General features: G+C 38.0%; 3 protein-coding genes across 3 annotated transcripts; 2 read left to right on the top strand and 1 right to left on the bottom strand.

Moving 5' to 3' along the window:
• Positions 1–605: 605 nt before the first annotated feature.
• Positions 606–1,438, top strand: LOC6641171 (larval cuticle protein 16/17). Its single transcript, XM_002064246.2, has 2 exons — positions 606–998; positions 1,186–1,438. The coding sequence occupies exons 1-2, from the start codon at positions 668–670 to the stop codon at positions 1,404–1,406; spliced, it is 552 nt and encodes a 183-aa protein (XP_002064282.1). The 5' UTR covers positions 606–667; the 3' UTR covers positions 1,407–1,438.
• Positions 1,439–9,533: 8,095 nt separating this feature from the next.
• Positions 9,534–10,776, bottom strand: LOC6641172. The gene is made up of 3 exons (XM_002064247.3): positions 9,964–10,776; positions 9,730–9,905; positions 9,534–9,640 (listed from the first exon to the last, which is right to left on the bottom strand). Exons 1-3 carry the CDS (start codon positions 10,704–10,706, stop codon positions 9,579–9,581), a joined length of 981 nt encoding a protein of 326 aa, XP_002064283.1. The 5' UTR covers positions 10,707–10,776; the 3' UTR covers positions 9,534–9,578.
• A 3,524-nt stretch (positions 10,777–14,300) lies between these two features.
• LOC6641130 lies at positions 14,301–15,423 on the top strand. The gene is made up of 2 exons (XM_002064248.1): positions 14,301–14,465; positions 14,560–15,423. Exons 1-2 carry the CDS (start codon positions 14,301–14,303, stop codon positions 15,421–15,423), a joined length of 1,029 nt encoding a protein of 342 aa, XP_002064284.1.
• Positions 15,424–16,148: the final 725 nt, after the last annotated feature.

The raw sequence follows: 16,148 nt of genomic DNA on the forward strand, positions 1-16,148 counted from the left end.
TATTTCGATAACTGCTCACATACTAAACTTAGCATACTTTTTGGAACTAAACAAATGGATTGATTAAGTGTAAAAACAATAAATTATTACTATTCTAAGCATTTCCAATTAACCCTAGACCACTGTGCAAGATTCCTTTGGGACAAGCCATATTAATAGCGGTACGAACAGATCCACAAAGCAAATATATATATCAAGAATTAGACAGAGAGAGGACACGATAGCCCAGTTAGCAACTAGGCTTGTGTACCTTGCCCTGCCACGCCTCCCTCGTGAAATTGCCATCAGTAGATGAAATTGAGATTTTTCGTTTTGATTTTTGGTTGTTTTTTTTTTGTTTGCCTCTTTTTTTTTCTGCGTTTATGATTAAGCGTTGAGAATTTTTTTGACGGCAATGCGCTGGAAGCAGCTTCATGTCCCCAGCTGTTGTTGGATGTAGCCGCCAACATCGACACCGAGACCGACACCGACAACGACACCGCAGTCTCTGCCAACGTCGACGCCAACAGAGCTGCGCGATGTGTGTGTGTGTGTATGTCGACGCGGAGAGACTATAAAAAGCCAAAGTTACGCAGTTTTCGAATTAAACTGTAAACACACAACAACGAGGCAATACCTGTATCCAATTATACACACACAGACACACACACACACACACACACACACAATGGCTCATCCTTGGCTGATTATCCTGGGCGTCCTTCTTTTCACCTATGGCCTGCCCATAACAACAGCAGCACCAGCAGCAGCAGTGAAGGAAACACACGATACCAAAGCACACTTGTTGGATCGCTTCAATCATCGTTATCCGGATGGCAGCTACGAATATCGTTTCGAATTGGACGATGGCACAGCGCGTTATGAACGTGGCTATTTCGCTCTAGTTAATGAAGTTAAGACCCTAATGGTTGTTGGCTATTATTCATATCGCATGACCGATGGCGGTTACATCACAGTCTTCTATAATGCTGATCAATTTGGATATAGACAAAATCAGTGTAAGTAAAGTCGTTAGATAAATAGGTAGAAGGTATGTTAGAAGATATGTAAGAAATAATGGGTTGGTATCAAGGTAATTGCTGCTCCCATATTTCATATATAGTTAGACAAATTGAAGATAAGAAATGGAAGTAAACAATTAAGACTAAATACTTTAAAATTCCCATTCTATTTCCTTTTATGTAGCCATCACGCCACAAGTCTATCCCAATTTGCCTCGTTCGATTGATGTGCCATTGGGAATGGAACCAGAGAAGCAGCAGGAGCAGGAGCAGGTGCAGCACTTAACTTCACCGAGACCAAGCTCAAGTCGCATTCCCACACAGAATCCAGTCAAAGTCAATGGGCAAGGGATAAGTTCGACGCCGAGGGCATTGCTAGTATCCAGCCATAGGAGCCGATTCTGAGATATATACGCTATATATGTATGTAAGCCTGAAATTACAGACTCTCATTATTATAATTATTATTATAAACAATTTTTGTACATTTTTTTTTCTCCTCTTGTTGTACAATAAGTGTATCATTGGGGCCATACAAGTGATTTTTTGGTTATTCTTTTTTTGTTTTTTTTTTTGTGGTGGAGCTTTGTAAGCACAATGAAATGGAATTAAAAAATAATAAAAATTTATTAAGGTAAAAGATGCGAAAATTATGAATTTATTATTGACAAGGGCCAAAAAGTTGTTTGCCGCTTTTGTTGTTGTTGTTGTTGTTTGAGTTTGAGTTTTTATGGCCACTGCAACTTGGGCAATGGGTTACGCCTCGTCTTGTATGCCTACGGCACACCCCTCCCCACACCTGCCCCCATGCCGTCACCATGTTGCGGCCCTACCTCCTACCCCGCCACCTCCCCCCACTGACATCTCGTTCGCCAACGAATGGGATCAGAAGATTTCATGAATTTTTTCGAAAGTCATCGACAATTTGGCCATAAATTGCACGTAAAAGCGTTTCCAGCAATAAAACATATTGCAATAAAAATGTAGAAGTACAACCCCCCACCCCCCTCCCCCATTAGCAGGATGGTGTGGGCTTAACAATTGCATCGAATATCGAATATCAGGTCATAATTTAAAAATCAACAAAATGTGCAAAAATGAAAAGAAGGTTTAACACTTTAGCTCGTTGTTGTTTTTGTTATTTTTGGGTCTCTTAAGGGGCGCCTGGTTAAGCCAATTAGGGTTCCCAATTTCAGACCTTTAGTGTGAAGGTCTATCATAAATTTATAAAGTGCAGACAACTTGCCAATTTGGGGATTACAGGGAATTGCCAGACACAGGACGAGAAAACAAAAGCCACAGTGAGAGAAAATCCAAGTTAATTGTCAGCAAATGTTATGACGACACAACGAACAATGAATACTCTTTACTTTACAGGGCCCATCAAATGTGAAGGCGGGGGAAGTGTGTCTCAGAAAATCACCGATAAGGAATACAAAGCCAACAGAAGAGGGATATGCACTCCAAACTTCTGAGGACCCTTCCTTTGTCTCTCTCCAAGAAACCACTCCCTCGTGCCAGCTTACTTCCTTGTAAGTGGGATTCAGGATGTTACCATAAACGAAAAATCGTTGACTGTATTTTCCTTATCGAAAGCGTTTGCCTATGGCAAGGAACAGAAGGTTCTTTTGAGGTAGTTTGAGCCCATCGAAAAGACCACTCAACTGAATACTAGAATAGTCATAGCCATATACCCGTTCAGCAAGTGTAGCAGAGTCATGTGGCTGCAAACGTTAAGCTCATGTTTTCATTTAAAGTGATTACAGTGCCCGACAATTGTTATTACCTAGAAAGATGGACCAAAGTCAAAAGTCACTCCAAAATCCGTTGGTCCCAGCTCTGAGAGTTCTGATTAAAATATTTAAGTACATTCAAGTGATTAATAAAACACAAAACATTCCTCATTTAAATGGAATTTGTAATATTTGCATAATTATCTCGCTTATTCGCATTTACTCTTCATTAAATTACCTAAAATGCAAAATGAATATTTTTGCATTAAGCTAAATTGTTGAAAATTTAAGACAAACACAATTTTGTTCTATCAATTACACATTGAAAATTTCGCACTGACTTTTGTTTAATAAAAGTAGGAAATGAAAAAAAACTCACTCACACACCCACACACCCACACACACACACACACACACACACAGGCAAACAGAATGGAAAAAAATCAACTTACTCAACTGCCATTTAGACCAAAAGCCATATCATATTGTTTAGACGAAGGAAAGGAAACTGAAACAAACCGAAAATAAAAAGGACAAGCAACAAAAAAACTTCTAAAACAAAAAATGTCACCAAGTACAGGAAAAGAGCAACAGAGCTGAGAATGTAGCTAATCAAAAAAATTAAATTAAAAAGGAAATTGTAGCAGAGAAAGGCAGAGATGTAGAGAGAGAGAGAGAGAGAGACAAAGAGGAAGAGTGAGCCAAACCAAGTAAAACGCAAAAAGCCAAAGTAAAATACTCGGCCATAAAAGGCAACAACATGGGTTGAATGACACTAGGCGAGAGGGCACTAGATGGTGGAGGGGTGGAAGAAAAGTCTCTGCCTTCTATACAGACACTTGGCCAACACAGAAAAGAGCTCAAACAAATGAACAAACTATAGTTTACACAGGGTCCATTCGCAAAGGGACGAAACCCACATACATATATTGATAACATCTTGAAAATTCACCAATTCGAGAAGATTAATTGAGACCAGGTCATAGTCACTGGGTTAGATTTGGGACTAATTAAACAAGGGTCTGCTTATCTGGCATCGCCTGGTGAGGAGCAAATTAAATCACCCCCCAAAAAGGTGTCCATTTGTGTGGTCTAATAAAAAAAACATCTATAGATTAGATTAATTAATTATGCATACACTGGATTTTATTGGCCATAACAAGTGAGGCGTTAAGCTAGTTGCCAGTTAATGGACCAGTTTGGCTTAAAAGGCGAAGAATTCCAAACGTCAGTCCATTCGCCTTCCACAACTTCACTTGATCCTTGAAGAACAGACACACACATGTTAGCTGAAGTAGTTAAAACTTATCAATGAAACTTTACAATCACAGAAAAAAGAAAAAGGATAAAAATCGAAGAGTAAGTGGGAACTGGAAAACTTATCCCTACAAAGAAAGCTAACAAAGTACAACTTTGTTCAGTTTGTTGCGTTTATTAAAAGGAGCAAGTGAGCCACCATAACCCACAGGAGCAGACTGAAGATGGCTGAAGATGAAATCTTAAAGCTTTAGGCATTCCTTTGACCATTAAAGGCTCATCAAACACCACACAGATGGAAAAGGAAAAACACTGGGAAAAACAGTAAAAATAAATAGCAACAACAACAACGACAAATTGTCATCAAAACGCAATAAATATTGCAAATGTGAGCAAAGCAGGCAAAGTTTAACTAGGACATGACAGTATCCTGATTCGTGGATCCTTACTCTACCTTTGCCTGTTGCCATTTTGTTGTTGTTTCTGTCATGTTTGCAAGCTGCGGCAGCACCACAAAAAACGACACGAAACAAAACTCAAAAACCCTAAAAACCAAAGCCAAAAGGATAAAGAATAAACACATGGAAAACAACAAAACAAAAAAGGGTAAATTTTAGGGTGTTTTTCATTTTTTGTTTTTTTTTCATATATACATATACACTTACATATATATGCACATTTTTTTTGTTGTTGTGCGCGAGTCTCCGCTGGTGTGAAGGAGATGGACGACAAAAAAAAAATTAAATTTAAAAATGCAAAAATGGCTTTTAAGCAGCGAAAGTCGCCTGGCCGCATTTACGGTGGCTGATGGTTGTCTTGTGGGCGTTGGCGGGGCGGGTGGGGGCGCAGTCCCCACCCTTGGGGACCTTAAAGGAACACAGGTATATACGAGCTGAATGTGCTAAAAGGACATTGCCGTGTTGTGTTTGTTGAGCTCTAGCAAGCGTGGGCACTGCGGCCAACTTAATAGATAGACCCGATGCGATGCCAAGGCTATGGGCCAGGCCAGGGCGATGCGGCGGAGGGGCAGGGGAGGCGTTATGTGTGCACTTCATCAACATCAACCGCAGAGAAAGCCAGAGAGCGACTGAGAGATGCCTCTCTGGCTAAATTAATCAAAATTCATACCCACTTCCGCACCGCCCGCCGTCCACCCGCCCCCACATAGCGCTTAACTAAACAAGGCAACAAAACAAAATACAAAAAAAACATCAAATTGTTGCAAAAAAAGAAAAAACGACAAATTTTTGTACAAATCTTAAACGAGAAATCTTAAAATCTCACATGGTCGTAGACTAAAACTAATTTCCTCCCTTTTCGCACATTGTTAATTTGATTTAAAAAAAACTTTCAACTCGTTATTTATACGAAATTCTCTGCCTCTCTTTTTAGTTTTATCTCCTTCTATCTCTGTCTTTTTTCTCCTCTTGCTTTGCGAAAGTGCAAATTAATTATTTTACGTGCATGCCGCAAACTATGCTATGCAAATTTTTTCTCCATTAAATCAGTTAATGTAATTTTGCATTTTGCACAAATAAAAAACCCACAGGAATTTAGTTTAAAATTTCAAATTTCAAAAATTAGTCAAATCAATAAACATATATTCTGTGCACTATGGAAAATTCAGAGTATTTCCCACGCGAAACTAAGATTTTCCCAATGTTTCCCCCCCTCCCCTAATGGCCAGGATTAAAGGCGTGATCTCCTGCTGCCTTTAATAGGCAAATTAAAAACATTGCTAACATTTCTCAAAGTGTTTGCACAAATATTTTAAATTTACAATCTTTAAATGATGTCAAAGAGACTTGTATATTTAAATTATTGATTTAATTTTATTTTTATAATTAATCAATATTGTTTAATTGCTTATGTAAGGTCTGTTGTTTCATTTCATTGTCATGCCATGCACCCGCAAGGATGAAATGGCATTTTAAAGTCACCAAAATGTTTGTAACAGGCAAAAGAAACTAAATATGGGGAACTTTGCCCCTTAAAGTATGCGATAAGCTTCAAAAGTATTAATTGCTTCGAACAAATTTAAACAGTTAACAGCTCAGGATTCGCCACTTGGATATATATTCTTGTTCAGCAGTCCAGATTTGACAATTTTCTTGCTTGTCTGTGTCTTATTCATTTCAAATACTTGGCTCTTATTGTTGCACGGTATATCAAAGTCGGTGTTACAAATTAGCTCGTTAATTTTTGATGTGCATGTGTATTGCATATGTGTAAAACAAATGGCATGTTGAATTTAAAATTTGAAAACCGCAAAAGCATTGTGCATAATACAAAAATGAGTAAATAATATATATTTGTATGATCCAACAAAGAAAAAAGGAACACAACAAAGTGAAATGAAATAACTCAGGAGGAAATTGCATTGCAATTGAACTCAACCTGACATCAGTATATCAGGATATGGCCATTAGAGTCCTCATGCTGATCAAGAAAATATACTTATATATATACGTTGCATGTAATTGCCCACCACATTTTCATGTAAAAATCATTAAGAGCCTTTTCAAATAAACAAAATTTCCATATGTGCATACAAACATACTTATACCACACATGTGTAAACATAAGTGCATACATGTGCAAATGTATATATGTATGTGCATACAAGCCGTCGCGAATTAAGATACTTCATGAGTCCTTTAGCAAGGACAAAAAGCCATGAAACAATGAAAATTAACTTCATATCCGGTGTCAATAGTCCATCATTCTTATTGATCAAGGCTTTTGACAGCAAACGACAAGTGGACCGGAAGTAATTTGATAACAAAGGACTATTTTGAAGACAAGATTGAATTTTGCTATACAGCCTTAACCTATTCCCTAGTAAACCTATTAGTTTTAGCTGAACACTAAAATGTGTTGAATAAAAGAACGATAAGCACAATATTTTACCTTGGTGTCAAGAGTATTTAATAAACTTTATAGTCCGGTCCTGCCATCTGCCTCTCTCTCTCTCCCTCTCTCTCTCTCTCTCTCTCTCTCTCTCTCTCTGAGTGTTTGGTTGTATGTTTTGGGCGGACAACAATTTGTATATTGAATGAAAATAAAGCTATTTGTTAATTCAATGAGTTCTGCGGGCCTGGTACTTGACATTAACAGAAATAAGTACATATATGTATTTGCATATTCTACGAACACAATGGCCGATTGTTGAATGGAACATATATCCATTTTACTTGAATTGCAGTTGAAGCATTTTTGTAATTCTCTCTCCCTTTCGCACCCCAAGCCATCGTCTCTTTCTGCCCCTCAGTGATTGATTAAGGTAATTTATTTGAACAAAATGTTTTTCTTTTTGTTTGTTGTTTAAATAGTTTTTTAATTAAGACTTTTCTTGAAGCTTAAACATTTTTTTTGCTTTATAGATACGTTCCGGTTGTATCGTAGAGAGGGCGTGGAAAAGGCAAAGCTCAATTTTCCCACCCATTTTCCATCTCATTTTCATTGAAGCTTCCTTTGGGCTATTTAGCCTTGATGCCTCCGTGGGCGAAAGTTTTCTTTATTCCTTGGGAAATTGGCGCGTTTATCTTACATTATTTTGTGCACATTCGTTTCGCATTACTTTCAGCTTCCGCCTTTGGCATCCTCCTGCACTGGAGCTGATGCTGATGCTGATGCGGCTGCTACTGCTGACGCTGGCGCGGACTCTAACTCCGGCTGCAATAACTGTCTGACATTTCGGGGTGCTCGGCACGCGCTCACTAATTTTATTCCTTAATAAAAACCAAGGCACATCGGCATAGATGGGTGGGACCAAGGTGCGCCTGAGCACGTAAACCTAGAATGGGACGGGGGGGGGAAGGACTTTGGCTACGGCTGCTGATACAACTACAACTAAGACTACTGCTACTCTTATTAGTGGGGTATCAAAGTCGGAAAAGAAAAAAGCAAGCAAAGTTCATTAAAGTGATAATTACAAAGGCAGTAAACTGCAGCTGGAGAAGGCAGAATGGATGAAATTCGAGTTTCGCCTTGGTCGACCTGGGCTCATGATGGCGACGAGACAACACAAATAAAAAAGGGTTGACCTACATTGTTTGTTACAACATCCCCCAGGTCCCCCCCCCCCTGGCCTTTTGGCTTCTATGCATCAGCAGTGTATGATTACAGAGATGTGATTATCCAGAGACAAAGCCATATTAAAAATCAATTACCATTAAACACAGTAAGCCTAAAAATATGCTATGTATTAGTCAGAAGACTTGCACACTGTTCGATGGTAAAATGTTAATGTTCTTCAAATCCACAAGACAAGTTTTAAGCTACTAGTAGCTAGTACTAAAGATGGTATAAACTTTTTAATTTTAACATTAAGGCTTTCAGAAACAAATCTATAACAAATCTATAACAAATCTAGCTAGATTTTGGTTTATGCTTTCCAGAAACAAGAAGATTTTTAAAAATAATACCAATTCTATGTATGAGTAGTATGTAAAAAGGCAAAAGCAAACACACACACACACACATACACACAAGATGGAAACCCTCGAAAAGCCTTTAAATAATCATAAGCTAAAAACTCCATTTTAGGCGATGCCAGATGACGCCTTTTTGCGTTTGCTCCTTAAGGAAAGGCAAAACAGGAGCAACAAGGGAGTAAAAGGGAGCAAAGTGAAGATGCCGATGGAAAAGCAGCAACTGAAAACTTTTCAGCATAAACAACAAAGAAAAGTGTGGAAGTGGAAAGCCATAAACTACAATTGAAAGAACCAACAAAACAGCAACAGCTACAATAACAATAACAACAATAACAAAAACAGTAGACAAAAGCCAAGCAAAGCAAACAACAAGTAAATAAATAAATAAATACATATGCAAAAATGCCAAACGGATTGGCCAAAAGTGAAATATTTTGATATGCATCTAAATGGCATCATCAGCATTGTGTGCGGTTTTTTTTTTGTTAGCTTTTTGGCCACGGGCACCAAATGCGCCCAGCAAAATACTAAAAATACCGACTAGAAGCTACAACAACAACAACAACAAAAACAGACAGTGAAGAAGGCAATCAGCAAACGGTGCGATTGAGAAACAAACAAATAGAACAATAAGACAGACCCAAATCAAAAGCAGAAGCCAGAAAAGAGTCACGATAATAGCGAAGGATGGCGAGGGCCGAAGATGGCAGAAGGAGCCAAAAAGGCAACATCAGGCTAAGAAGTGGCATACAAAATTGCAAATCATTTTCCGGGCGTTACATTTGATTTTGCCATCCTCGATGCCAAAATCTAGGATTGTGCCCATTGCACAGTGGTCAAAAAAGCCTTTAGAACTTCATGAATCTCATCTCTAAGCAGATGAAAAGGTTTCTGGAGAAGGAATCTTACATATTCAGCAAATTTGGTGAGTTCTTTTAAATACTTTCATCATTGAGTTAAATAACTTCATTTTAAATAAATGACAATACTTTTTATATAAAAAAAAGTTACAAAAATAAATTACATTAAATTACAAAAAAAAATGATTTGATTTTCATAAGAAACACAAAAAAAAAATATGATGTCAATCCATGTTCAATGCCTTTTTTCATTGGCTCTTGGACCACTGTGCATATGTTTCTATAGTTTAGTTAGTTTTTGGCTTTGTAATGCAAATTGTTGTCCCTTTCGGGCTGATGATAACTCTGCACAACTGAAAAAAAATAGATGATATATATATATAGAATAAAATTTGTATAGGTAACTAAAAATCAACCCCAAAAATGGGGTAAGAAAACTCACTCTTATAGACATTATAGCCCCTTTCATCGGCTATATAGTAATGGGTACGGAATTGATTCTTAAGTCCTGGTATGGGTATGGTATAGTAACCTTTCTGAACATTGATAACTTCATCATCTTTACCGATTTTGGTATAAATCTTCTTATAGTTGACAAAACCATTGCTCAGAACAATTCTGTGAAAAATCAAATTGTTGAGTAATAACGTGAGAGTTAAAGTCTCACAAGACTCACTTGTATACTGTAGTGCCATTGGGATGGACGACATGATAATCTTCGACAACATAAATGTTCGATTCTGTGGGCCAGGGATGTGATGTGTCAGCTGCTGCTGGCGGTGGTGGGGGAGGAGGTGAGATGGTTGCTGTTGGCGGCAACTCATCGTAGAAATTATCAAGATTTTCCTCTTCAAAGTCCATTGCTGGAGGACGAGGAGAAGGTGGCACAGTAGATGTGAACGATGTTGAAGGTGTCTTCATTGTGGAGGTCCTGATGGTTGGCCTTCTAGGGTTTCTGGTGGTGGTGGTGATGGGTGTCCTTCTGGTGGTAGTAGTGGTCAATGGGGGATTAAAGTCATCACCATCCTCAATGTCATCAGTGGGCCAAACAACCAATTGCAATTCATAGATGGGCTGACTGTCCATGGAGGACATCAAGCTACGTTGCTCTCGCTCTGTTTGTATCTCTGGCTCGTTCTTGTCGTTCTCGGACTCCGGCTTATTAGTCACAGATTCTACTTTACCCTTCTCCTCATGCTCCGGCTGGGGTGCCTCAGTGGATAGACCAGTGCATTCACTGTTCGGTTGAACTAACGAGTCCATTGTCATTGCATCGAAAGTCAATTTACAGTCAATGCGTTGCCGCTCCATCTCAAGTGGCGTACTCGATTCCGACTCCGGTTCAATGGGAAGCGCCTTGGCCAGAATTAGTGTCACCACCATTGGCAGCAGTATGGCCCATATTTGGAATGATGACATGATTCTGTTTTTGACTCTCTGACTCTGAGACTGCGACTGCGACTGAATGGATAACGACTTACCTACCGCCCGCTTTTCGATTTATGCTGACCAAAAAAGGCCTTCCACTTGTATTTATACAACCCTTGAAACCGAAACCAAAGCAGCCAACAGAACAAAAACTCAAGAGACATCGATTTATACAACACTTTATAATTAGTCGAACGATTTTTGCACTTACATTTATGACTTTAATACCGTTATGTGCCATTTAAAAAAAAAATAAAGGTAACGAGAACACCGCAAAGGTAATCAAATCATTCCAAAAATGCCGCCTTAACCCTTTGATAATCCTAAATTAAAATTCAACCCGCACATTGAATACACTATAAATAATTTCATGACCTCTAATTAAGGCATCATAGGTCGATTGATGTCTATAGAGAGAAAATTTAAAGCCTTTGACTTTAAAATGAAGTAACGAAGTTGAAAACGAAAAAGACTTAATTCAGCTAAGAAAGCTCTATTGGTTTAATTACTTTAATTTGAAACTTTAAACTAACTTTAACCACTTGAGGCCCATGCAGGTTAAGGCATACAGTGTTTAAAGATGATTAAAAGGGCAAATTAAGGGCATCAGGAATATAAGTAAGGGATTATTATCGAATTTATATCCATGAACGTGTGAATTTGTCTTTATATTTGTCGTGAATAAACAAATGCAATGTGTTTGTGTGTATACAAAATGTTATTGTTGTTATTTCTTGTTTTCTTTTGTATTGTTTAAAGTTCAGTGACTTGAAATGTACAAATCAAAAATTCAAATTATATTAATACAAAAGAAAATATTAAAAATGAATGCTCAGAAATATTATTTATTTTATTTGAACTTTATTTCCAATTCATAACTGGAAAAAATAGTGTGATTTGATATTAGCAGAGGCTTAGGTGTGTCCTGATTTTTTCAGGAGGGTTTTTGGGGGAGGGTAACCAGGGGCACCTAACCAGTTAGTAATTTAATTTGACAAAATGAAGCTAAAGATTGGAACTGGACGGATTGAATTGTACATTTGGTTCCGAACGATCGGTTATCGATCCCACAAAAACCAAAAAAAAATATTTGTTAGTATGACTATAACTAAGTCCCACTCTAAAATACAAAAAGAAAATGTAGAAAAAGGTGCAGTTTTCAATTTAAAAACTCTAATAATCGGTGTTTTCTAAGTTTTTTAAACATTTAAGACAACACCAAGAAAAAGGTAGAGTAAAGATAATCGGGTATAAAATTTGACTTGACCTGCTGAAAGAGTCTATAGAAGTAAAAATACTGGAAATATCCTTTGAAAAAAGTTGAATGTATTTTCCCGAAAGCCTTTACATCTGAAATATCACATCAATTTCTTGAGAATTCTAGAACAGGGGATCCCTTGAAGTTGGTTGGACTAGTTATAACTGAAATTGGTTGTGAATTTGAATTTAAATTACTTTTTAAACTAATTAGCCATTGAAATGGGAATATTGTTATTTAGGAAATGCACATTTAAGTTTAAAACATTTGTAGCACTTGAACAAAACGTTAATGTTCTTCCGCCCACTGCCCCTCACCCCCCCTAGACTATGTGGGTTTTCTGTTGTTTTTGTTTTTTTTTTTGCTTATTCCATTCTATTTTTTGTTTTTTGTGTTCTTTTTTCGGTTATTTGAGCAACATCATTTATAATACGATTTGCCCCAACTGAATGACTATGTTGAAAGGATGGGAGGGGGGGCAACTCGTTCTCAACTGCAGTTGATGACGACGCAGCTTTGGGTTTTTGTTATTGCATTGCTTTTTGTTTCTCTCATTATCTCTGGCTGTTCTCTCACTCTGTCTCTCTAACTGTCTTTCTCTCGCTCTCTCTGTGTGTGTGTGAGTGTGTGTGTGTGTGTGTGTGTTCTGCCGGCTGTTATTGTCATGTGCCATAAAAGATATTTTTATTTAGTTAAAGTATTTTTACGCTTACCAGTTTTTGTTGTTGTTTTCCTTCTCTTTTTTTTCTCTGTTTCTTTTGTTGGTTCAATTTGAAAATTGCATGCGAAGCGGGCAAATAAAAATTTTAATGAGTTAAATGTATGTCAAATGAGTTGTTTTTTTTTTTTAATACTTTGGAGTATATACAATAATCAAATATAAGCACACACACACATCCGCACACCCACACACCCACACACACTCACACACATATACATGCACGCAACATGATATGTCTTTAATGTGCAATTTGTCAAAAAGTTTTTTGATTTATGAGTCCACAACAACAACAACAACAAGAACAAGAACAGCAGCAACTGTCAAACAAGCGAAGCCTCCTCGCTATTTCCTTACCCCACCCACCTCCTCTTGTTCCGGACTCACATCTCCATCCCTTTTTCGTTCCTTTTAGCTAGCTAATCGCCCAAAGTGAAAAGAATGAAATGAAAAAAACCAAAAACGACACTCAACTTCAGATGATATCCCGTTGTTTCTATACCCTAGATTGAAATTTGATCAAGCAAGGATCATTTAGAAGAGAAGAAGCATGTCCTTACCAACTAAATAAATTAAGTATCCCAAGCGAAAAAAACATCCTTGTTTCCTTTTTAATGATATGCCAACTTCGGAACTTTAATCGTGTTAGATTTTTTGGACGCCCTAATATACCCCTCTCCATACCATGCGCTATACAGGGTATAAAAAGCATATAGAAAACAAAAAATAAACGAATTTTCCATGTAAACGTTTTTCTTAAAAAAAGAAAGTCGAAAGGCAGTAGAATATTTTCTTCTCGACTTTAAGCGGAGGGGTGGGGCGTTAGGCTGGATTTGTCGGTAGGACGGGAAGGGTGAGGGGCAACACTTCTTTCCTCTTTTTTCAATTTAATTTGATTTCTTTCTGGACACTGGCAATTTGTCACAGTCAGCAACAATTTCCATTCGCCAGGCATTCAAGAAGTTTCTAGCCTAATTCAATTCATATTTCTAAATTTAATTTCAAATACAATTAAGTACAAATTAATTAAGCAAAAATCATAAATCATTCAAGCAAGAGCAGGACACTCTGAGAGAGAGAGAGAAAGGAAAAGCAAAGAGCAAACAGTCTTTGATGTAATCTAAATATTTGTATCTTACTTCTTAAGTATACGCCTTATCCGAGAATTCTCTAGCGACAATGAGAAATGTTCCCAAGGACATTGTTCTTGAGGAATTCCTTGTGGATTCTTTGATGATTTTTATAGGACGATTCCTAGGGGCGTCCACATAAGTTTGTTCCCTAGAAATTTGCAGCTTTTTGATTCTTTAAAGGATTCCTTAAAAAATTTGTAGCCCAGGACATGAGTCGATCATTATTTTGTGTGTTTCATTTGATAATTGGTAATAATCTCAATCAATTAAATACTTTAGCACTTAATCTTGTTTCAAAATTTGATGTTCTTTCACTGAGTAACAGGTTCCTTAATGTGTGCCCTCCGAACGAAACTAAAAACCTGATCACATAAAAGAAATGCGCACTCTTTTCGGCTTAAACTCTATATAAAGTGATACCAGTCGACCAATTGGATGCAGTTGAAAAGTTGAAGTTCCAAAGCAAGTGAATCAACATGAAAACCTATCTGAGTTTAATTCTGATACTGATGATGGGAGCCACCACGGTTCTTATCGGAGCCGAGACGATGCCAAAGGTGACCACCACGGCGGCAACCACAACGGAGGGGCCACCGACGACTTCTACGGAAAGTATGGAACGACGGGATAAGCGGCAATTGGTAAGTCTCTGGAGAGGAGAGGAGAGGAGAGGAGAGAAAAGTTTAAGTGTGCAAATTGAAATAATTTGTGCAATTTTCATAAAAACTTTTGCAGACCAACCAAGTGGGGAATGGTGGAACGGGAACTACAGCTGGCACCACATTTCCCATTTTCTTTGATGGCTTAAATGTTGCCACACCGTTGCAGCCATTGCAGCCATTGCAACCGTTGCAACCGCTTCCACCATTGCAAACGCTTCAACCTGTGCAGCCCATCACAGTGGTCACTCCGGTGGCTGCCACTGCGAACACACAGAATCAACAACCGCCGGGTTTTTTGCCAAATTTTAGCCAGAATCTACCAATATTTGGCACTCTGATTAGCAATTTGCCAGCCTTTCCCAATCTGGTAAGCGGTTTGGGATTAGGTTCTTTAGGCGGCGGTTTTGGCACCTTGGGCGGCCTCAATTTGGGCAATCTTGGTTTGGGTAATCTTGGTAATCTTGGCGGCAGCCCAGTGGCCAATATCCCAGCTCCCATTGGTGGCGGCGGCGTCGGCGGCAATCCCATAGCCCAATGTCCCATTACCCAGAAGCTCAATTGTCGTTGCGAGCCATTGTTATCATTGCCAATCGCGATTAAGCCACAGACACAGGTACGCCGGCCGCAGACCCAAACACAAACGCCAACCCAAATTAATCTGGTGCAGATTATGAAACAGAACTCACGCCGCAATGACGATGGCTCACAGGAGTTGCGCTTCATCATCAGCAGTGGACATGTAATCTATCAGAAGACAACAACAAGCACATCGAATGATACATTCCAGCAAAAGGGATTCTATTCATTGCCCATACAAACGGGACGTTATTTCACCATCTATTACAGCATCAATGACACAGACTACACGGTCCGAGCAGATGTCACTGCATCGCCTCCAAAAACCATTTTCGATGAGGAATTAACTGGACAGGTTTAGTTTTTTTATTCAACTATATCAGGCGAGAATTTCCTTTGGCCAATTAAAAACGATTATTATAAATATTGAAATTTCAAATTCAAAATGATCGAAATCATGTGTGAATAATGTCAAATTTGAACTCAAAAGTTTAGCTGAAATCTTACAATTAGTTTGTAATTAACAGATTTTTTTTTTTTTTTGTCTTATCATAAGAATATATTTTTGAAACTCATTTCTTTGTTTTCTAAACTTATGTATATACCAGCAACTTTGGGTTTTGGTTGATGATTTCTTGATTTTTTAGTTATCGAGGGGTTGTCTAAAAAAAGAACTTCCTTGGAATAAAGAGCTGTCAGCTAAAAAGGCTTTAGTACTTCAACCTTTAAAATGATTCCTTTTAGGCCAACACAATTCAAGCTGGCCTTAATGTATTTCTTGGCATTTAACTACATTAAAAGAGTCACAATTTAAGGCAATAAAGTGTCCATTATGCAAATAGTTTTGAAATAAACCAACACACCTTACTAAATGTGACTTATAATTCTAAAACTTACAACTAAGTTACTGTGACTTGTCTGTGGGAATATGCCTAAGATTGGGCAAACGAAGACTTCTTAAATTATGTTGAAGTAATGATCGATAACTCACTTTCGAGTTATCGATCCTGTGTAAGACATGGTGCAGTGACAACAGAGCATTTGAAGTCTTGAACCAAAGATTAATAATTAATATTGGAATCGTGC

The sequence above is a fragment of the Drosophila willistoni genome (genome assembly GCF_018902025.1).
Source record: "Drosophila willistoni isolate 14030-0811.24 chromosome XL unlocalized genomic scaffold, UCI_dwil_1.1 Seg141, whole genome shotgun sequence".
In the NCBI taxonomy this organism is placed as follows: domain Eukaryota; kingdom Metazoa; phylum Arthropoda; class Insecta; order Diptera; family Drosophilidae; genus Drosophila; species Drosophila willistoni.